The 23,216-nt window shown below is 49.9% G+C and overlaps 1 protein-coding gene across 3 annotated transcripts in view; it reads right to left on the reverse strand.

The window, feature by feature from the left end:
- Nucleotide 1: 1 nt before the first annotated feature.
- GASK1A (golgi associated kinase 1A) overlaps nucleotides 2-23,216 on the reverse strand; it is a 65,729-nt gene continuing 42,514 nt past the window's right edge. Inside the window, exons 3-9 of one of the 3 annotated variants that reach the window (XR_006891428.1) lie at nucleotides 10,859-10,981; nucleotides 8,931-9,034; nucleotides 8,155-8,402; nucleotides 1,569-5,109; nucleotides 1,032-1,106; nucleotides 291-426; nucleotides 2-185 (exon numbers count right to left, since the gene is read on the reverse strand). Coding sequence is in view for 2 of the 3 variants with exons in the window: in XM_046680659.1 (XP_046536615.1) it covers nucleotides 8,192-8,402; nucleotides 8,931-9,034; nucleotides 10,859-10,981 (438 nt within the window). In the remaining variant the exon portion in view is untranslated. Of the gene's footprint in view, nucleotides 186-290; nucleotides 427-1,031; nucleotides 1,107-1,568; nucleotides 5,110-5,999; nucleotides 8,403-8,930; nucleotides 9,035-10,858; nucleotides 10,982-23,216 lie in introns of those variants that run through there. The other 2 variants (XM_046680659.1, XM_046680645.1) reach the window with 2 other exon arrangements.

The following is a 23,216-nucleotide window of genomic DNA, read 5'->3' on the forward strand; positions in this document are numbered from 1 at the left end:
ACAGCTTTTATTGGCTGGTAGGAAGGGGGTCTGGTAGTCAATAGCCAGATGCCCTTTGTTCCTGATTGTCAACCAGGGAGATGTGGCGATGGGAGAGCGTCGAGGACGGTGAAGCAGGGCAGGCCGGCTGGGCTTCCCCTTCACTGCTGGATGAATACCCTGTTTCCAGTGAAGTGGGGTAAAGCCTGGAAGTGGGTGGGAGAGAGCTGTGGTGAGGAAGAGCAGCCTCTGCCAGGGCTGCTGCTTAGCTCACCTAGACATTCAGATGCACGAGACACGGCAGGCCACACCTGGTGCCAGATTCACTGAGAAGGACGTAGAACAGGATGCTCAGCCTGCCAGCAGGGCCACCTCGAGCAGTTCTTTCCACAGGAGGAGTCCTCGCACCAGTCCAGGGGCCGTTCTCTCACCTTCTCCCTCAAGGGACTGCTCAGGGGTGAGGGGATGACACCCACAGTGGCAGTTGTGGGCCTCTTCAGCTTAGAAGCCCCGTAGGAGCCACTATCTTTTAAACAACCCACAACCATGTTCCCAGGGTCCCTCAAGAGTTATCGCACTCAGGGAAGCCAACAGCTATGATGTCAGACCAGATATTTTAGTTCATTCATAGACCTTCTGGTCCAGATGTAGTTTATCAGAGGCCATTTTTACCACTAGCAGTTTTGCTGAATATCACAGGTAACATTCAACCTTTATCTGACTTCCATGGAAACAGAGCTAGAACATTAACCCCAGGTCAAGTTTGTCCTTAGAGAAGGAGAAGGAGTTTTAGCCTTTTCTTCACAGGGAGACCCTGATGCACGTCTGACTCCTGTGAAGGAGGGGAGTCAAGGAGGGGAGTCCAGGGCTGCAGCTCAGTTCTAAGAGAGGTGCCGCAGGCGGGTCAGTTCTTGAGCCAAAGGGCAAAGCATCCTAGTCACTGGCTGAGAGCCCCAGCTCCCACTCCCCAATCACAAAGCCTCCAGCCCCCATACCTGAAAGCCCCACCGGACCCCGGACCCCCAAATGAGCATCCCCTGAGCAGTGCTAACCAGAACCCCAGCTGGGTCAGGAGAGGCCTCAGGCAGCACCGGTGCTGATCCAGGGTAGAGAAGGAGGGGCGGGCCCTGCAAAGACGGGGAGGAGAGGGCCAGAGGAAGAACTCCATGCTGTCCCTCCCTCAGTGATTCTAAGAACTCATCCTCTTCCTGCCCCTTGGGCCACCCCCACATTGAAGAGGCCTTGGGGCAGAGTAGGAGCAGCTTCAAGGGGAAGAAAGGCCAGTGTCTAGGGAAAGGGCGACTGGCAGAGCCAAAAACCTGGAGAGCCAGCCCTTGCCCGCGAGTGGTCCAGGAGTGGGGGCTGCAGGGAGTGTCTGACCTGAGCTGACGGGCAAGCCTCAGGGGTTCAGGTGGGGACCACTCACTCACCCAGAGCCCAGGCCCAGGGGAAACCAGCCCTGATGTTCCCAGAGACCCTTCCCACATTTCCTGTGACCCCCGCTACCCAGGCAGAGGCTTCCTCTGACCCCCTGTTGCCCACAGTGCTGCTTAGCACGTGTATATCCTCCATTACGGGGCCTCACTTACCAAACAGAATGCCAGGACGTGTGCTGACCACCAGACAGGATGTGTAGAACTGCGTCTCTCTCCAAACATCTGGAACATGTGGCCACCACAGCACATGACCTCTCGCTCCTTCCACATTCTGCGTTCTCTGTGGGAAATTTGCTCAATGAGATTTATTGAATGAGTGAATGAATGAATGTAGGAAGGAAGGAAGGGTGCTATAGTGGTTGGGAGCAGGGGCTCTGGAGTCAAACCAGCCTGGGTTTAGATTCCAGCTCCACCAGTTACCTGCTCTGTGACCTTGGGCAAGCGGTGTAACCTCTCTGATCCTTGGTTTCATTTCTGTCAATGGGAGCAATAATGCCTACCTTGTGGAGTTGTGTAGGTTTACGATAAGGAAACATATGTAAAGCTCATGGCACAGTGGAGGCCACCATACATGGTCAGTTCATGCCAGGCGGTGCTCCCCCAGGTCCACGGGCAGACTCTGCTCCCTCCGTCTGTGTAGATTCAGGCAAGTCACTCCCTCCCCAGCTGAGGTTCTTCATCTGTAGGGTGAGGATCATATAGCTGGGACTGTCGTAAGACATTCAGGAAATCATCTGTGTAAGCCCTTAGCACCATGCCCGACTTGTAATATGTTATCACAGGTCCAGAATCCCATACCCAAACCCTGGGCGCCAGACACAATTCTGAATTCTGAATTTTGCAGATATAGAAAGGTAATATGGTGCACGTACCAGGTGTCATGCAGTGCTCTTAGCAGGGTCTGAGGTTACACCCGATAACCAGACACGTCAGTATTTCTGCAGTGCAGTGTATGAGTGTTCACACTGAGTGGGATGTGAGTTTGGGCATCGAACATATGAAAAAGCTTTTGATTTTCAGAGCTTTGGGGGTTGTTGGAATTGCATCTAGAGGGTTGTGCACCTATTACCATCATCAGCCTCTCCCTCTTGGAAATGCTGTCATTTCCCTCGCAACAGCCCTTTTGGCCTGAGCAGCAGAGGGGTCAGGCCAGTCGGGCGGCATGGTGCCCAGCAATCATGATGGCCTCAGCAGAGCCCCTCGGGCGGCTTCCTTCCTAAGGCTGATTTGCCTGCAGCTGAGCAGACCCCACGCTGCAGACCCATCGCAGCTTCTGGCCTCGCAGCCTCGAAGTTTCAGTGGAACATCCTGATTCACCATCCCCGGCTGTTTGCTTCACTTGGCACATGGTTCAGAGGTCACGGCTGGGGGAGGCATAGAGCAAGCGGCACCAGCACACACGGAGGCTAAGTGTTTTTTGAAAAGGATAAAAAGTGGATGAAGTTTCAAGTTTGCAAGAAAGACACAGTTCATAGACTGAGCAGATTGTAACAAGCAAAGAGCAAGGGCAGGGAGCCAAATGCATGGGAATGTGCTTGGACGGAGTTGCCTTTTGCTGCTCCACATTCCAGGGAACTGGCCTTGCCTCATCATCAGCTCTGAATCCAAAGGTATTAGAGGAAGAGGAGCTGTCAGAGCGGCTGGGGAGGGTGGTGGGAGTGCCTGTAAGTGGTGGTCCTGGGCTCAAGACTTGCTAGCACAGTTCCTGCCTGGGTTGGAATTCTGACCCTTCCACCTACAAGCTGGGTGACCTTGGGCAAGTCACGTAACCCCTCTGTGCCTCATCTGTAAAATGGAGAGAATAATAATCGCAGCTACCCATCGAGTGGTGAGGCTAAATGCTTTGATCCATGTCAACCACTGTTACAGTGCCTTACACATAGTCATCACTCAAAAAACGTTAGTGCTTATTATAGTGGCTGTTCAGTACACGCTTGTCAGGTGTTATCAACTAAGTGGCCAAGCCCAGACCTGAACCCAGAGCTCCTGCATTCAAGTCCAGTCCTCTCTCTTGCTGAAGTTATTTTCCTAAAGTAGTTCTGAGGCGGAAGGTAGGGACTCAAAGGACACCTGTTGAAGAACAGGGCATTGAGAGGCCTGTGCCCCCATCTGGGGCTTGTTCTCAGCTGAGGAGTAGCCGAGGGATGTGTGAGGGGCAGCCTTTAAGTCCAGCTCCGCCTGAGTCCACAGAAATCCAGGGTCGAGCCCCAACCGCCCCCCATTTCCTCCCACCAAAGGCAGGAAGAGGCCAGTGTTGAGGGGAGCACCTGGAGATGGGTGGGCTACACAGGGAGAGCTGGGCCCTGTCCCACCGTGCCACGGGTGGTTGACGCGCACTGGGCAGGCTGGGAGGGCCACATGGTGTCTGCCCATGCATCCCTCTTTCTGCGTGCGCAGACCTGTGCACATCAGGACACAAAAGTGCTCGCTGGAAGCTTGAGGCCTTGCTCACTGACAGGAAGAGTCTGCCTTGGTGTCTTCAGACACTAAGAGTCACACACAAGCACACCCCTCCCAGCCCACCCACCCACTGGGCAGACTTCCCCTCTTTTCCAAGCAGCCCCCAGACCTATTTCAGTGTAAAGGCAGCTTACTCTGGGGCAGGACTCAGGCTGTGTTCCTGGAGGGCCCTGGCCCAGCTGCCTTCACCTAGACTACACTCCATTTTGTTTAGGCCTCATAGCCACACGGGGTGAAAATAAAGACCACCCAACTGGGATCACCCAAATAGAGGACGTTTATTCAGAGCTTGCTGCAGCAAGGGAGTCAGCACCATCATTGCCTTCAACAGAGATTCCAAGGCAGGCAGAGGAGGGGGAAAGCTTTATAATGAGAAAAAGGGAAGGCTTCAGTCATGCCCTGATTGGAGGCTGTGGACATGGGGGAGCTGGAGGCGGGCTAACTAGAAGTGGGGATGGTGCCCTATGTGACTGGTTAGGGGAGCAATTTTGGCTTTCTCTGGTTGATCCTGAGTTGAAAGTGGGGACAAAAAATAGTGAAGCTGGCAGTTATTCACCAAGTCCTGACCATTCTGGGCTGACTGTTGCAGACGTTGTGGTTTGAGTCCCTAGGCTGGCTGCTGCTGAGGTTGTGGGTCAGAGGTCTGTTGTCATAGATGGTCTGGTCGTTGTCCATTTGTAGATTCAGTCTCTCAGCAGTGAGACAGTATTAGCTCTATGTTTTCAAAGAAGCAGGTTAAGTCACAGAGATAGAATGAGTCTCATCCTGGTGTGAAAGCCCTGACTCTGCTCTGGCAATGAAATGTTTCTATATTCCTCTACCCTGAACATTTTCTAGTCTGACAAGTGTCTCACTCCCATTCGAGTGGGACCTGAGTGTAGGTCCACCAGGCAGGAGGGAGGGAAGGGGCAGACCAGGCAGAATGTAGAGCAGGGGCTGTTAAATGGACACTGGTTGAGCCCGGAGGGGCAGCATCACTTGATAAGCGTGTCCTTGAAATGAACTCAGAAAAAAGGGAGAAAGAGGAGAAAAGATAAGAAGTCAAAAGAAGACAAACATACTGATGATCTTCAGAGAAATACCTGAACCATCTGAAGCCAAACTCCCTCTTCCAAGGGCCTAAATCTTGCCCAGGACACTTCTGCATTCCCATGCGAGGCAGGATGGTTGATTATGGGTCCAGCTGCCCTCTCCCACACTAGGCTGGAAGCTCCTTGAAAAGGTTGTGAGAGATCTGGAGAAAGGCACAGGGCCCAAATAGTTTTATGGGAGAGTGCTATCAAACCTTTGAGAAATACATTCCTTTTTAAATCATTCCTATTTAAATACATTTTGCACATCCTATTTAAATACATTCCTATTTAAATCATTCCAGAGCATTAAAAAGATGAAAAAGTCCTGAATCCATTTCATGAGGCCTGCTTAACTTTAATCATAAGACGGTCATGGAGTGCACAAAAAAGAAAAATCTTAGACTATATATGAGTATATATCCAAAATTCTAAGTAAAATCTCAGCAAATTAATCCTGGAGTTTCTAAAAGATTAATATATTTCAGCCAAATAGGTTTATTCTGGGAATGTAAAGATGATTCAGCATTAGAAAATAAAGGAGGAAATCTGTATGTCCAATAGACATTGAAAAGGCAGTTAATAAAATTCAATCCCCATTCTTGATTTTAAAACAGTTCTTTCAGTAAGCTAAGAATAACAGAAATTTCCTTAACTTAATGAAAGATATTTATCAGAAACTATCTCTTTACACTAGTCATACTCAATGGTGAAACTCTAGAAGTGTTCCTGTTAAAGTCAAGAATAAGATGAGGATGCTTGCTAGTATTCAACCTTCCTCCAGAGATCCCAACCAAATAATAAGACAACGAAAATAACTGAAAGGTGTCCATACAGACACGCACATTTGTGAAATAAAAATGTAATATTATCATTATATGAAAATATGATTTCCTACTTAAAAATTCTAAGATATGCATTTAAAAATCTATCTAGAAAAAACCTAATCAAGAAAAATAACTCACCAATAGCAGTAAAAATTATAAAATATCTTTAAAATGAGTTTATTTGTTGAAGAAAACTTTAAAATGTTACTGGAAGTTATAAAAGAATAAATGGATTGATAAAGCACGTCCCTAAATGAGAGCCCTTAGTACTGCAAATGAGTCACATTCCTACTATCTAATCTACCAAGTCCATACAATTCCAATCAAACCACCAATTGGATTAGGGACGGGAGAGAGTAAAAAGGGTGGAGGTGGCTATATAGGGGCAGCGGGAGGGAGGTCTTTGTGGCACTGGAACAGGTCTGTATCTTGATTGCCGTGGTGGTTAATGAATCTACACATGAGGGAGTGGGGTGGTATGCTTCACAGATTGACACCATATTAAAGACAAAGGTACAAAATGAGCAAATAAAAAATAGAATAGAATAAAAAGATGGGAACTTGCCCTACCATACAGGAAAATAATAAAATAACTTTAAACAGTATCATATTGATGCAGGAACTGAAAAAAATATCACTAGAACAGAACAGAGTTCACAAATGGACCTCTGTATAATATATGGGAATTTAGCATATTGTAAGAGTATGCTTTCAGATCAATAGAGAAAGAAAAGACTTGAATAATGATTTTGGAACAACCGACTGTCTATTTGGGGGAAAAATAAAACTTGAATTAGATCCCTTCTTCACACCATTCTCAAATGTAAATTTTATATAGATTTAGAGTGAATGTAAAAGAAATACTATATAAATACTAGAATAAAACATAGGGGGTTATTTCAATAATCTTGAAATAGTGACAGCCTTTCTAAGAAGGCAAGAAACTCAAAAGACTTAAAGGGAAAGATAAACAGACTTGACTACATGGAAAATAAAGTTTTCCACTTGGCAAAAGACTCACAAAGTCAAGAGACAAATGACAGACTGGAAGAAAATATTTATAACATATCAAACAGAGAAAAAATTGATTACACTAATTAGATTCAAAGATCTCTAACAAATTAACAAGGAAAGAACAAACATCTCAAAAGAAAAAGGCAACTCACAGGAAATAAAATATGAAGGACTAGTAAATAACTGGAAAGATAACCTCATTAGTAGTTAAGGAAATGCAGTTTTAAAAATAGCTTTCCCTATCAGATGGATAAAAACAAAAAGTTTGAGAATAGCAAGTGCCAGTGTGGTGGTGGGAAGACAGTCAGCCCCTTCCTGTTAGTGGGGTGGAAATTGACACCATTATTTTGGAGAGCAATCTGGCAGTTTCTCTCAAAATAAAGAGAGCCCATACTCTCTGATGCAGAAATCCACCTACAGGAATCTAGTTAGCAGAAATACTTGCACACCATGCAAAGATGTTCATGGCAGCATTGTTTATAATTGGTGATGGGTTGGAGCCACCTAAGATTCATCATAATGGGAACAGCTAAATAAAATATGACACATCCCTGCCTTGGAGTCCCATGCAGTCATCAATAAGAACTGGGTCAACCCAGACGGCTGATACATAATATGGTTAATATAAAGTTAAAGCAGTGAGTTGGCAAACATAGATGACTCTACTTTTATTATTTTTTAATTTGCATGTAGTATGAGTGTGAATAAAACATCTCTAGGGAGCTTCTGGGATTTGCACTTTTTATCTTATATGCTTCTCTTATTCATGAATTTATTTTTAGTGAGCATGCATTACTTTTATAATTCTTAAACCAAACACATAACTAAGAATTGAACATTTAAAGCCTATAAAGACAAAACACTTAGTGGTTCGTTTCTTAGACGTGAGTCTACTTTCAGCGAGAGCAGTTCTGGGCACAAGTACAATTCTATGAAGATCCTTTATTAAAGGCTCCTCTCACGTATGTGTGCGGACGTGTGCACATGCCACTTACACCTACACACCTCTACACACACACACGTGCACACACATGCACACACACACACAGTTGTCCAGCTCTGCATAGACACGTGGGATGTACAGCTTCACAGTATCTAGAGGCGGTTCACAGAACATTCTTGAATGCATTTATTGCTGCAAGGGAGTAAACAGCCAGACCTAAGAAGGCAGAAAGGAATGCAGTGAGATTGAAAAGCCAACACCCACAACCATCTCCACCATCCCAAGCAGGTGACACAGCCCATGACATCCAGGGTGCCCTTCTGATTTCTGGCTTTTCCCATTTGTCATCATGATGAGTGAACCCAAAAAGTCGTGGCCATCAGGATGGGCATTCATCCACTCAGGTCGTGTCGTGAGGCACCCACCAGTGAGGCGAGAGCCCTGCTTGGGCAGTGTGGGGAATCACAGGTCCTCGTCCCTGAAGAGTGTCAGGTTGTGCTTCCGGATGTGTTCCAGCAGGACCTGTCCTCGCCGCTCCAGGGTCTGGAGAACCTGCTTCAGCCCCTGGCTCCCGCCTTGGCTTTCCCAGAACACCGGGTCCATCCGCAGTGACTTGATCAGCATATTTTGTAGACATCCTGATGCGAGAACCTTCACGGCAGACTCAGGAAACCTGGAGGAAGGTCCCCCGAGCCCCATAGCAGAAAGGAAAAGCAAAAGTGATCTCAGAGAGTTTCTGTGAAAGGCGAAGCCAAGTGGCCAGCACTTGCACAGCTGGGGAGCCTGGCAAAGTCAGCCTGCGAAGTCCCCAGGGCCATGCCTGCTGACTAGTTATCAGGGAACCCTTTGACTGGCTCTGCTGTGAAAGCAGAGAGATAAAGCCTTCAGATGGGTCCCATCCCATAAGGAAGCTGGGTGAATCAACTGTGCTTTCCCGGGTGAAAGGGAAGGGCAGCCGGTGTTGTGCGGGGCCAGGAGGCGCTCTGAATTTGGGGGGGGGGGCACTCCATCTGGGAGGTGAAGGGCCTGCTGGCTGAGTCGCCTCTCAGCTTTCCCCACCCGCTCCTGAAGCTCAGATCCAACAGCTTTTGTCTGCTGGACTGTGGACTTCTCGGGAGCCATGGTTCGACATCCTATAGGCTGCAGCAGGGCCATGAAGCCCCAGTCCCATGAACCTCCACCCGGTCCTCTGGACTCTCACCCATCTATGCCCTCCAGCAGCCGAAAGTTCAGCTTGTCCTCAGGGTGCTGAAGGTTGCCAGCATTATCGATGTAAACCAGATGAGATGGGTCGCTGCTCCGGACCTCAAGGAAGAAGGACAGAGACAGAGGTGGGTAAGGGGGCAGGCCAGGTGGTGCCCGTGGACTCTGTCAGGGCTAAAGGGCTTGGGGGCCCTGAGCTGTCAATCCCACAGTTTGCCCTGCTATGTGCCCAGATGGCCCCCACGCGCTGAGCAGTAAGCTGACTGTACTGCGGCACTGTGCTCAGTGCTTGCAGGCAGCATCTCAGGGAAACCTCCCAGCAACCTTACGAGGTGGCCATTGGTATTAGCCCCATTTTACAGAAACGGAGGCACAAAGAAGTTGAGTAATTTGCACAAGATCACACAGCTAGTAGCTGGGCTGGTTCAAATCTGGACCCATAGTGCCATGCCACAGCGCCATCCTGCGAAACTGCAAGGCACAGGGACTGATTCCTGTCCTGGTAGCCAAAGGGCTGAGGAGCATGAGTGGAAATCAGCAGGGGCAGAGGTAGCCCACCCGTCAGGGCTGCGGCTTCAGGATGTAGCGCATACGTGGATGCTCACACACGTACGCACACGCTCACCCCCTCTGTGCCACCTGTGCCTGCGTACCTGGGCGCTCCCCTGAGCATCCCTGAGAACAGACAATGACGCCCTTCATCCTCAGGTAGCACTGACCATACTCTATCCCCACAGGAGAGTTTAGCGTCTCCTAAACCTCTTCAAAACTAAAATCAGCAACAGGAAATTCTTTAGCACCTTAAAACTACAGTGTGCTGGGGAATGGGAGGCCGTCTCTTCTGGCTCCCTACCCCCTCTCTCATGCACACGTCTCATTCCTACACATCCTCCCAGATTCCATGGTAATTTCCCATAATCCTCTCTAGCAATCTAGGCTTAGATTATGAAGTATTGTCTCCAGGACCCCAGCTTCCCTTTCCCTCTGCCTCTGCTCCCTCTTCACCCGTCTCCACACTCAGGGACCATCTATTTCTTGAAGCCTGGTGACTCCTCCCTCCAAAAACTGCTGCCCTAAAGGAGCTCTGAAATGGCTGCCCACCAACAGTGAATGACAGATATAAAAGCCTTACCTCTCCCAGGGATATTTGCCTTTTACCGGGGAAGAGGAGAGATGGCTCTTGGGGCAGGGGAGGGAGAATTCCCACCACCCGGCAGCTCCAGGCGGCAGCCTGGCCCTTGGGCTGGTGTGGCGTGCCTGACACTGGGCCCCATGCTGACAGCTACCCTCCAAAAGCAACTGGCCAAAGTGAGGCAGTGAAGACACTAGGTCTCACTGGGGGAGAAGATAGAGAAGCCCTTCCCCAGGTGGCACCTTGCTCCTTCTGCGGGAGAAGTGGCTGTTCTGCCACGCCAGCCCCTCTCCGATGGCTTCAGCGCGTCACTTCCCACACTGGGCTCTGGTCTTAACAGGAGGCAGCACAATATCTCTCTGATCAGCACCAGCCTGTGAGCCATCAGGGTCCCGGGTGAGAGTCCTGTCACTGCCACAACCAGCCAGGTGGCCTTGGAAACTCCCCACCCCACTCCAGGTCACATTTTGCATTTACTGGCACAACGAGGAGGTTTAACCAGACACACTCTGCTCCCAGGAACCCTAGGGGTTCCCAAGAGTCTCTCAGAGGCAGTGGAGTCGGGGAAATGGTTCCGGCCCCCAGCCCACACCCACTTCAACCACATTCTCAAAGCTCCACTTTTGTCAGTTTTATATTTTGTGGCTTCCTGGAAACATTATTCAAGCAAAGCGTCCTGCTGGTAAAAAGAGCAGGATTGGGAAACCCCAGCATCACATGGTCTCTGAAACTTGCAAACACCATCTTCTGAGGGACACAGGAAGACTCGAGTCTGGGGCGACAAGGGGACGTACCAGGATGTGGACCAGTCGCAGCTCACCCGGGTTCTGGCATTTCTCTCGGAGCCTCTCTTCTACACAGGGGTCTGAGGGCTCCGGCTCGAAGCCACAGCAGTAGCGATCCAGGCGGTCATGGACCTGTGGGGACACCCATCCTTTGAGGGGGTGCGGCACAGTGCCTGCCTCCACGAGGCCTAGCACTCAGGCCGCCTGACCCCTGGGTCACACACTGGGAGCACTCCTCAGTGGCTCTTGGCGCTGGTCAGCTCTATTGCTGGCCTCCAGCTAGTAACAGGGCTTCTGCTCTGCTCCTCTGCCAGCTTGCCCTGCACACCAGGAGCTGTTTGCTCACGCCTGTTTGCTCCCTGAAGATCAGGAAGGATGAGCCAGTTACAGAGGTCAAATGAGGTCTCCATCATTACTCATCATGATTAATTACTCATCAATTAATTTGGTCTCAGCCTTGCTAACTAAGGTTGGAAAAGAGCTTTCAACACTATGGAGGAGGAAGGGGAGGAACCCAGAAGACTCAGCCCACCATCGTCATGACAACCACTGAGGCAGCAGCAGGCAAAGGTGGTATTTGGGTGGTCCATGCTCATCTTTCTGTGGTCACTGCTCAGCCAGCTTGAGCCACTGACCTGGTTCAGCTTTAGCCAGCACCACCATCCTGTCTTCTTTTGCCCACCTGCACCCAATCCCTCTCCACAAACAGAGATGGGACACAATCTATCACCTCCAGGATGCAGCCTCATCAAAGCCACCTCTCGGTCCACTACGCCCCAGCTCAGCGTTGGCCAATAAAAGGTCTTGGTCTGTTTCCATATGCCCCTGTAGGAAAACTCTCACATGTTCTGAAGAAATACACAGTTGATTTCCTTCAACGCAAACAAGGAAATAACTGTAGTGCTATTCACCAATCAACCTCAGAAAACCAGACATCCAGAAATGAGACAATGTGAACAGTCCCGACTACTGTCCCGAAACATTATGTTTTCTGTTTTACAACAGTTCAGCATGGACAAGTGATACCTTGGGCCTAGACAATCGCCCAAACAGGCTGAGGGCATTTCGGTGAGGCCATATTAGGTAGTGTTTTCAGAGGCGGTGGACCAAGGATATCCTCTGGCACTACTAAGAAAAGCAAGTCGAGCCAGAGGCCAGTGCACAGAGCCCCGAGGACTGGTCCAGCCTGGCCAGAGTGGCAAACCACCACGGCCCCGTTCATGCAGTGAGCCCATTAACAGGACCCCTAAGGTGACTGTCACCTCTTTGGCCTCCTGGACTTTGGATAACAAGAACCACAAGTCACAGAAAAACCAAACACATGGCTTTAACCATAAGGAGAATGAAGATCATCTATGGCGGGCAGTCTCAAGATAGGGCAGGCTGGGGAGATCTAGCAGCTCCTTCTTGTCATGGTAAGGACTCGGGTTTCTTTCTGCTCTCCACTTTACCACCCACAACGTTGACAAGATCCCACTTTTGTCTCAGGAAGCCTTTAGGTGGCCACTGTGAGTACGTGCTCCCTTGTTCATGTCCAGAGAGAAGGAGAGAAAGAAAACAAATCTCTCCCCCAGCAACCATGGAACAGAAGTCCATCCCTTCAGCCTCATTGGACCAAATCAGGACACACACTCATCCCTGGACCAGCAGCTGTCAATGGAAGATGGTGATGCGCTGATCCCTGAACCCAGGAGTGGATGGAAGGTGAATTACATCAGGTCTCCGCGCAGAAGAACACAGAGCAACCGGCTGGGTCCACACAGCCCGGATGTCCTCACTCAGGCTACTAATGAAAGTGTTGGCTGGAACAGGGCTGAAGACAGCCCTGCAGCTTGCCGTCAGAGATCTCCTGGCCCACCAGCTGGTCTTTAATCCACCTGAAGCTGCTATCGCACCTCCATACTTCTCCATATCGTCCTTGAACTTAGCAAGAGAGGTCCTCCTCCGTGCTTTCCAAAACATGTCATCCCTGCAGGAGCCACTCCAGAGGCTGCCCACACGGTGTTTTAGTGCAGAGGTCAGCAAACTTTTTCTATAAAGGACCAGACAGTAAACATTTTAGGCTTATGGGGTCTGTAGAGGCTCTGTCAAACTCCCCAACTCTGCCTCTGCAGTGCGTATTGTACCTATTATAGATACGCAAACAAGTGGGCATGGCTCTGTGCCCAGAAAACTTTATTTATGTACACTGAAATTTGAATTTTACATAATTTTTAGATGCCACAAAATATTATTATTCTTTTGATCCTTTTCAACCATTTAAAAATGCTAAAACCATTCTTAGCTCGTGGGCCATACAAAAACAAGTGGAGAGGGGAATATGGCCTGCACGGGGGCCATGTTTGTGGGTCTGGGGCTGACTCGTGGCCCTACTCTGTCCTAGGTATGTGATCTGAGGAAGTTATCTAACCTCACTATGCCTCCATTCTCTCATCAGCAAAACGGGGGTGGTGATACTCCCATGGGACTATGCTGAGGGCCACAGAGGGTGTTGACACGAGTAAAGCAGGGGGTGGCTGTTGTGGACAGCCCTCAGTTGTCTCTGGCCTGGGGAGGGACAGACCCAAAGACCTGAGGAATCTCAGGGGTTTCCCCCCAAGAATCCTGGCCTCCCCCAGCACTACAGTCCAGAGAACCAGAGTCTGGAATAAAGTAAGAGCTACAACAGTGTAGCCACTCTCTTCCACGTGCAGGCCTAGTTTTTGGAGCCGGGACATATCTGTGAGACAGATGCCCCCTTGCTGAGTTCTCTTCAACTGGCAGAGCCGTTCTAGCAAGCTTGAAATATAGTAACTGCTCTGGATTTTGCTCCATGCCTGATACACAGCTAGCCAAGCCCCCTTCCTCCCGCCAGCCCTCCCGGACCCCGGCTCCAGGCCATTCTGTGCAGATTCCCACTTGCAGCAGTGTTTATTTCCAGAGGAAGCTACAAGGCCCACCAGCCCACAGAATGCTCCTGGCTCCCCAAACTCCACATGCATTTGAACGTTTAAAGAAAAGGCCGGCCGGGCCCAGCTGCCAGCCTGACTGTTTCGCCACGCTGTCGGGTGATTTTTTTCCACTGAAGAGAAATTCAGTTCAAACAGATGAGCAGCCAAAAGAGACCAGGATTAAGTGTCATTCCCACATTCCTTCAGGATTTGATTCTCTTTCCCCTTTTAGAAAAAATGAGGAGTTATCAAGAAAAAATGATAAACCTTTGCAGTTTGGGTTTTTCTGGCCAACCGAACAATGTTGCACAATCAGCATGGGAAATGCAGTTTTTTAAAAATTTTTCTTAAGCAGTGTGAAGCCCTTACTCTGCGAGGAACCACTCAGAGTGCTTTGCCTATCACCCCTCCCAGCATTAAACCCCTCCCAGAAGCCCAGAGGCAGATATTGTTATTATCCCCATTTCCATGATGAGTAAACTGAGTCTCAGAAGATGGGCCCTGTGCCCGAGGTCCACAGAGAGGAAGTGGTGGCGCCTAGACTCAAACCCGGGCAGTCTGGCTCTGACCACTGAACCGGACTGTATGGCAGGCACGAGTTTTCTGGCATCAGAGATTGCGAGCACCTTGACAGCAAAGAGGAAGACGGGGCTCAGTCTGATCCCCCGCACCCAGCACGTGTTTAGCACAACCAGAGACTGAGTTGAAGTGTCTGAGTGAAAGAATAATGAGTGAAGTCATGGCTGGATGACAGCATGGAGGATCTAGTGGGGGCTTCACAAGAGGACTGTGGTCACTGAAAGCCTGCCCATCATGCCCTGCCTCCCGCCCAGGATGCCATCCCCAGAAGGCTTCAGAGGGACACCCACTCTGTGACCACCAAACAGGACAGCTGGGTGGGACAAGACTCTGCAGTCTGCCAAGGAGGGACACCAGACCCAGCTGTGGGGAGAGCCCAGCACAGGCACTCTAACTAGCCAACCAGGCACCTGGACCAAGACAGGTTCCTCAGCCGGTGCCTGATCTGGGTCTGGTGGATTCCAGGAGAGCCACCTACTGTCGCTGGTGACCTGTGCCCCCAGGGCAGGGACCCATCCCCAACCTGGGAGCAGTGTCAGGTCTGGGTCCTTCTGGGTAGAAAGGTGGCTCTTGGCTGGGCAGGCTCACTGCCCGGGGGCCAGACCACCGCGGGGTGGCAGCTTCTCTCTCCAAGGAGGGCACTGGTCCCCCACTGACCCACTAGCTGCGAAAGAATTCAGGAGGCTGTGGGAGGTCAGAGTGTGGGGAAGGAGGGGGTGACTCAGCACTGACTCTCACTCTCCTCTGAGCTCTCCCCCTGCCGTTCTCCCCACGTGTCCCGACAGAGCGCAGTCTTCCCGGAGGCTCCAGGGAGGACCGTCTGGATGCCTCGTCTGCCTCGAGGCCAGAAGTCTCAGCACCAGCTTAGGATGCCAGTCGAATAGACGGCTGATGGGCTTCGAGGAGACGGATGGAGAAGAACTAGGTCTCATCTAAAGACATCTGTAGAACATCCTGAGCTTCAAACATCAACGGGAAAACCATCGGCCAATAAAAGATGAACCCCCGGCAGCAAAGCAGGTTCCAACCAAGAAAACCAGGATGAGTCACCGCGAGAACACCTTGCACGGAAAGGCCCCACGTTAACACATTAGAGGGCGGATGTTGTGACCCCCTCCACGGATACTCCAAAGACATTCGATAACATTTCACATCTATTCCTGACAATCAAAACTCTTAATAAACAGACAATAATAAATAGTTCTTCATCACATCTTCAGTCAAAAGCCAGCATGACATTTAACAAGGATGAATAAATGAAAAGTAATAGGACATATTGAAGTGTATGAGGAAGCCATTTGGTTTAAAACTAATTCGGCCTGACCTTGTTTTTCCGGGAATGCCTGACAGGGCCCGCTGAACATGCATTGTACATCTGCTTTAAACATTTACAATGTCCCAAAGACAAGGATGATGCCCTTCAAGATAGGGATATGGCTTCTCCCCATCTCAGCATTTCTTTAAGGATAAGCATCTCTTCCTAGAAACTAAGGATTAATTACCAACCTACTGTGTTCACCTTGTGACCTCTGACCTGCTATGCCAGCAAAGCAAGCTCATGACTGTTGTAAGAGGGACATTCCTGTCATGTGTGATCTGTGCTCTGTGTTCCAAGACAGTGTACAACCACTCTGTACACCCCACTTCTTTGGTGCCCTTCCTTCCTTGGGGAAGGAAGCCCCTGGGCTATAGTCTCAGACCTGCCTCATATAATAAACTCACCCTAATTTTGATTTATAGGTTGATTATGGATTATTTGTCATGACAACGGCAAGGCTAGAAATTGTCCCAAGTCTGTAGAATCGAGTCACATCTGTCATGTCATTAATATTTCCCACGGCTCTGGAGGCACCAGCAATGTAATGAGGTAGGAGAAAGAAGGAAGGGGCAATGAGAAAACCAAGTGTGTTCATTACAGATGAAATGATGGTATACCTGGAACACCCAAGGATAAACCGAGCAACTGTTAGAAGCAATACGAAGTTAGTCGGTGGCGGGTAACCAAACAAATACACAGAAATAATAGGCTTCGCACAGACTAAGAACTACCACCCAAAACATATAACAGAAGGAAAGAGCCCTTTTTTGTTTTTTGAGGAAGACCAGCCCTGAGCTAACATCTGCTGCCAATCCTCCTCTTTTTGCTGAGGAAGACTGGCCCTGAGCTAACATCCATGCCCTTCCTGTACTTTATATGTGGGACGCCTACCACAGCATGGCTTGCCAAGCAGTGCCATGTCCGCACCCGGGATCCAGATCGGTGCACCCTGGGCCACCAAACCGAAACGTGTAAACTTAACCACTGTGCCACTGGGCTGGCCCCGGAAAGATCCCATTTTTAATGGCTGAAAGAGGGTGAAATATCCAGGAATAACCCAACATGAAAGTGAAGATCCAGCTGAAGATAATATCAAGATGCTTCTGAGGAGCATGAATAAATGGAGAGATGCATCCTATTCTTGGCTAGAATGACTGTATTTTAGGATGTAAACTCTCTTTATATTAGTCCACACAAATTTAATTTGATTCAATAAAATCCCAAAAGGATTTGGGAAGGAGAAGGAAGTTACAAGCTGACTCTAAATTTCACATGAGAATAGTATGCAAGAATATCAGGAAAATTCTAAAAAAGAGCAATGAGAAAGACCAAGCCCTACTAGTTATTAACATAAAATATAAAGTGCAGTAATTAAAACAGTGTAATTCTGGCATGTAAATACACAAACCCTTTACTGGAACAGAAAGGAGTCCAGAAATAGACCTACACACATATGGAAACTGGCTACACAGTAAAGCACTTCAGATTGGGGGAAAGATTAATTATTCAACAAATGGTGCCATTGGAAAAAAAAAATCACGGTTTTGCACCTTATCTCTTATTCCAAAATAACTTCCAGATGGATCAAAGGTATATGAAAACACAGAGAAGAATTTTTTAAATAACCCTGAAGTGAAGATGGCCTTTTAAAACGTGATACACTCACCTAGAAGTCAGAAAAGAAAAGCTTGATAATTTTAACAACATAAAATTGTTTTAAATTTCTGTACTGCAGAAAGACTATAAACGAAGCTTCATGACAATTGAACCTGAGGGAAGTATTACCATACAATGAAAACAAAAGGCTAATATCCTTAATCTATAAAAAGCTCTTAAAATCATTAAGGAAAAGACCAACTATGCAACAGAAAATGCGTAAAGAGTATGAACTGACAGTTTTCTTTAAAAAGGCAGTTAAAATCTAGACGGGGCAGGACCAGAGTGTGGCAGAAGAAACTGAAGGAGAGCGTCGTGCAGTCCAGGGTCGGCACTGAGAGCGAACGCCCCCCTAAAATGTTTACACGCTGGGGCCTCCCTTGCCTCATAAACGTGTTTTCTATTGCTGCATAAAAGAACACATTTACTATCTCGAAGTTTCTGTGAGTCAGGAGTCCATCACATTTTTGCTGGCTTCTCTCATCAGTCTCACGAGGCTGAACTCAAGGTGTTGGCCAGCACCACACCTTATTTGTAGCTCAGGGTCTTCTCCTAAGCTCATTCAGGTTGTTGGCAGAAACCATTCCTCGAAGTGCTAAGCCTAGGTCCCTGGGGATCTCAGGGTCCTCCCCTTCCCGTAGGCAGTTCATAGCATAGCTGTTTACCTTCTTCCTTGAGGCCAGCAGGAAAATCTCTCATCTTCTTGGATCTTGAAATGCATCTTCTTGGAAAGACTTGCCTGATTAGGTCAGGCCCACCCAGGAAAGTCTCACTTTTGATTAACTCAACGTTGACCGACTGGTAACCTAATCACTGGAGGGATATTCCATCATATCCACAGGTCTTGCCCACACTCAGGGGGAGGGGTTAACAGTGGTGGGGCACGGTGGGGGGGAGGGTCTGGGGACCATCTTATAATTCTGCCCATCACACCTCCCCTTAATCGAGGTCCTGCTTTTAAACATATGAAAAGATGCTCAATGTCACCCTTTGAACCCCCTTGTCCAGGCAGGTGGTTTCACTCCCCCACTGCCAGCTGCACCACCTGTGAAATGAGGAGGGCACAGCACCCGTCTCTTGATCTGCTGTGGGATTTAAATGAGTTCATGTGTGTGGTTGTAGCAGACATGGCCAGACAGGTGTAGGCACTTCCTAAGTGGTCGCTGCTCTTCTATCCCATGACTCTGCTTGGGAGCCCGAGAGGTCGGCAGTGGTCATGGATCTGGGCTCCTCTCCATCCAACTCATAAAACACCTGAGCTCCCCGCAGACCAAGCCCGAGGAGATACACTGCAACCGACGCCCTAGATCTGGACTCAAACTAAGGAATGCGCACGGGATCGCAGATGACTGAAATGGGCTCCCCAGGAGGAACTGGGCCAGTCTCACCAGAAGAGACTGGAGAAATGATTTTGTTAAGTGCAGCAGAGAGGGCAAGAGCACGTGCTCTGTGGCCACACTGCACTGGATCGGGTGCCAGCTCCAACACCGAAGGCTGTGCCCGGGGCAAGTCCCTCAGCCCCTCCAAACCTCAGTTTCCTCATCTGTAGAATGGAGCTGGGAACACTGTCTGCTTCCTCGGCTGTTGTGCAGTCCCATATGCAGAGTGCTGGAACAGTGCCCGATGTCGAGGACACGGGATGGCGTCAGGCGTTGTCATCTGTTCTGGACGCTTAAGTGAGTTACCTGTCAGAAGGCAAGGGCTCGATGGTCGTGTTGTTGTCTACCTCTGTGATTCACTACTGGGCCCTACAAGAAACGCAGAAAGCCCTGCGACTCTTTTCAGTCTAGAGGAAGAAGTTGTGTTTGAGGAAGCAGAGCACAGCAGCACCTAGATGGAATACAGAGACCGGGAAGTTCATTCATTTTTCATTCGTTCATTCACCCCTTCATTTAACGAGGCTTATCTAGGACCAGACCAAGAGCTTGGCTCTGTGCTCGATGCTGGGGGTGTGGTGGTGAACAAAACAGAGAGACACATGGTAAATATGTGAACAGATAAATAAAATATTTACATACTGTGCTGGGAATGAGAAAGGGCATAGGCAGGGTGCCACGAAAGACAAAGAGGCTAAAGTGGAGGAGGATGGGAAGTCAGGAGAGCTGAGGCCTGAGGAGGGGGCCTCAGAAGCAAAGAGGCTGCCCCGGAAGGAGCTGGGCGTGTTTGGAAAGGGACCAAGGCCAGGTGCCAAGAGACGGGGCTGGAGACAGCAGAAAGGGATGCATCACGCGGGTCCTTGAAGAACCTGAGGCTGAGGGCTCTGCGAGGGCGTTGCCTCATTTTAACGGGGAGTGTGATGCGATCTGACTTATGATTGTAAAGAGGTGTGCTCTCTGTGCCTGACCAGTGTGTCTGAACTTCACAGCTCTCCCTCCAACTCCCCAGCAGCTGGATGGCTTTCCCTGGGGGCTTTCTCCAAACACCAGGGAATTATCACCTCCTGGAGCAGCCCGCAACCAAAGATGATGGGAGAGTGGGCTATGAATCCCTCCCGTCCCTCACCTCTTGGTGGGCTAACTCTGAACATGTATTTTATACCTTTTCTCAGAATTTTCCAGCCCCAGTCACCCAGAGCAGGGACCCGTTTGATAACATGCCCTTTATCGGCTGTCTGCTCTCCATCTCACTTCCCACTTTGCCGCAGGTGTTTCCCGGGATGCCCTCCCCGATAAACTGCCCCTACTGGATTCCTGGCCCTGGGAACCCAAAGCAAGACAACCCCTCCAGCTTCTGTAAGGAGACTGGATTGGATGGGCGTAAATGGAGGCAGGGAGACAAGTCAGGGGGCTGTTGTGTTAGTCCAGGTAAGAAAGACGGTGACCTGGACCAGAATGGTGGCAGCTGAGGCTTTCTGGGGTCCTGACTTTCGGGGACGTGAAGGCCCTTCATAAGCCGAAGTTGCAGAGTGCCTTCTGTGAGCGAACATTACCAGCTCCCGGTCTGTCTGAATTCATGGCTCACCCACCCAGTCCAGCTAGTCACGCCCTCTGCGAGGAAGCAGGACGTAAGAGACAGAAACCCCTCTAAAGGAAAAAAGAGAGATGTGCCTGACCCCCCAGCGCTTCCTTCTCATACCCCGGCCTCTGGGTAGAAGGCCCTCTGCGGTCCAGGCTCAACCCCCCTCAGCTTGGATTTGGCCTACAGTGGAGGCGATGATCATGAGCTCTTCTCCACCACGGCTTGGCTGTACCATCGTCATTGTCCCAAGAGGAGAACGTTTTACCTTTTACCAGACTGAATACAGCTCTGGTTGCAAGTGGCCCCTGACATTAAGCAGAGTAGCGTTTGGGAGCCCCCTTCCCCACCCCAAGCACACATACCCCCTCCCCCACCCATTTTGTCCATCTGAGTAGAACCAGCTTCTCACCGATCCATTCAGAAGTAATGGGCTCTCTCTTGGTCTAACTTCTCCCTATGACACAGCCCAGGGTGGGGTGAGGGCACCCACTCACTATTGGTACTTTATCTTTCTTGGAGAAATCAGCTTATTAATTGAGAGCACCATGCTGGTCACATTGGCCTGTGAAACTTGTTTTTGACTTATCATTCATTATGAGTAGCAGATGCTGTTGGTATCCCACCCATTGCCCCTTGACACTCACTATTCCTGTACACACCCATGGCTTTCTACAAGTGCCTGCAGCTCTCCGCCATAGCCCCTTTCTGGCTGAAGGAGCATGCGTGGCTGGCCAGCACATGGGCCAGGCTAGAAGTGACAGGAAGTCAACACTCTCCGGAGCAGCCTCAACCAATGACAGTTGGGAGTTAGTGGGTAAACAGCCCAGCCTCCTTGGCCCTCAGGTGAGACAGCTCTGACACATTTTCTACACACTCTCCCAAAGGTCTCAGTAGGATGGAGCCCAGTTGCCCACAGCAGTGTCTAGGCACCATATGGAATGTATGTGAGCATGTGAATGGTGTGCAAGTGTGTGTGGCTATGACACGTGGGCATATAAGGTTCATGTATAAGTGTGTAATGTGTGTGTTTGGGGTGTGTGTAACTGACTTGATTATTGTCCAGCAGATATTTGCTCCTCTCCCAGTTCTACTCTGGGCAGAGAGCACTTTCCTCCCCTGACGTTGGGCTTGGCCATTGACTTGCTTTGGCCAGTGGGGTATTAGCAGCAGTGACATCGGCAGAGGACTTCAATGTGCTTTTATGGTTTGGTTGAGCATTTGGGCTTCTTCCATTCCCCATGAGAAGAGTGTGCCCCGGATAGTGCTGCCCCTTCAGCCTGGGCTCCAGGATGAGAAGTGAGGAGCAGACCTGAACTCAGCCCACAGCCTGAAGCCAAGCTCAGTTGAGCCTAGCTGACTACAGACCCTGGAGCAAGAAGTAAAGAGCTGGTGTTTTAAGCCATCGACTTTGAAGAGGTTTGTCACACAGCATTATTCCAGCAGTCACTAACTGATACAGAGCGTTCTGTGGGATTTGCGAAGCATAGGGTATGATTTGTGGGGGTGTAAGGACTGTGTCTGTGTGCACTGCGTGTGTATTTTGCATCTGGGTAAATGGTATGTTGTGATACACAAACACACCAAAAAAAGCGTTTATATTGGATAAAATCAAAAACGAGCAAGCATACCGCAGAGTGGGCTGCATGTGGAGTTTGTACCCATCCCCCGGTCAGAAGGCACCTCGGGTTCCTGTGGGAGACCTACAGCCCCGCCTCTCCCTGACTTGCCAATGGTTTCTAGGAAGGCGGCGTCAGCCAGACAGGGGTGTTTGACTTGACTGGTGTTCAGCAAACCAGGGAAGAGGTGGCACGAGGCCAGCCGAGTCACCTCTGACCACACACCCAGCCTGTGTGGGCTCTGGCTGCTGAGACTTCCGTCCCCACAGAGGGCTTGGCAGCGGAGGGAGGGTCCCACAGGGCGGCCCCGGGAGATGGACAGAGGGGCTCTGTGTGGAGCAGAAAGCTGCTGCACGCACACCAGCTGGACCGGGACTTTGCCAGGAGGGGCAGGGCAGCCCTGCAAGCGTCCCCCTTTCCTGCCCTCCCTCGTAGTCAGCTGAATAGCAACTCTGTGATTAAGAAGGTGCACTCTGGAGTCACAGGCTGCGTCTCGGTTCCACCAGCCATGACCTTGGGCAGGTAACCTAACCTCTCTGGGCCTCAATTTCTCAACTTTCTAATAGGGATAAATGTAGTATCTCACTTGTAAGGTCGCTCTGAGGATTGGATGAGCTAATTCCTGTAATGTGTTGGGGACAGTGCCTGCTTATTACTGAACAAGTGCTACCCGCCAGGCACTGCATTAAGTGCATTACACGAATGACCTCGTGTGCAGAAACCACACAAGGTCGGTGGTATCATCTGATAAGCAAGGCTGCCCCAGAGACAGACCTCGAGACAAGGATTCATATGAAAGCAGTTTGTGAGCTAGCCAAAAAGCACAAGCTGGGAGCAGGGAATTGAGACAGGGAAGGCCAGCAGTGGCCACTGTGGGTAGCGGGGCCTCAGTCCCAGTGGGGAACTCTGAGAGACACACAGAATATGCACTGCAGAGCCACCCCAGCCAGGGAGCCAGGGCTCTGAACCACCAGCGCCGTCAGTTACTGGAGGCTGCTCCTGGAGGCAGCATGACCAGCCTCCCCGGTTGGCCCAGGACTGCAAGTCCTGTGGTCTGGAAGACCCCTCCGTCCCATCCTGGATGGCTGGTCACACTATCTGGAGGGCGTTCATTCCCCAGCATCCAGCAAGCCTGCAGACGCAGGTGCTGGCAACTGGGAGCTGCTACAAGCTAAAATGGTCAGGCCCAGGGGCATGAGGTCAGGATACCCAGTCCCGTTTTAGCTGTGAGAAAAGTGAAGCACAGAGAAGCAAAGTAACCTGCTCAGTGTCACAGAGTGGGAAGTGGCCTGGAGGCGGGGGGTTGAAAC

Source organism: Equus quagga, chromosome 1 (genome assembly GCF_021613505.1).
Source record: "Equus quagga isolate Etosha38 chromosome 1, UCLA_HA_Equagga_1.0, whole genome shotgun sequence".
NCBI lineage: Eukaryota > Metazoa > Chordata > Mammalia > Perissodactyla > Equidae > Equus > Equus quagga.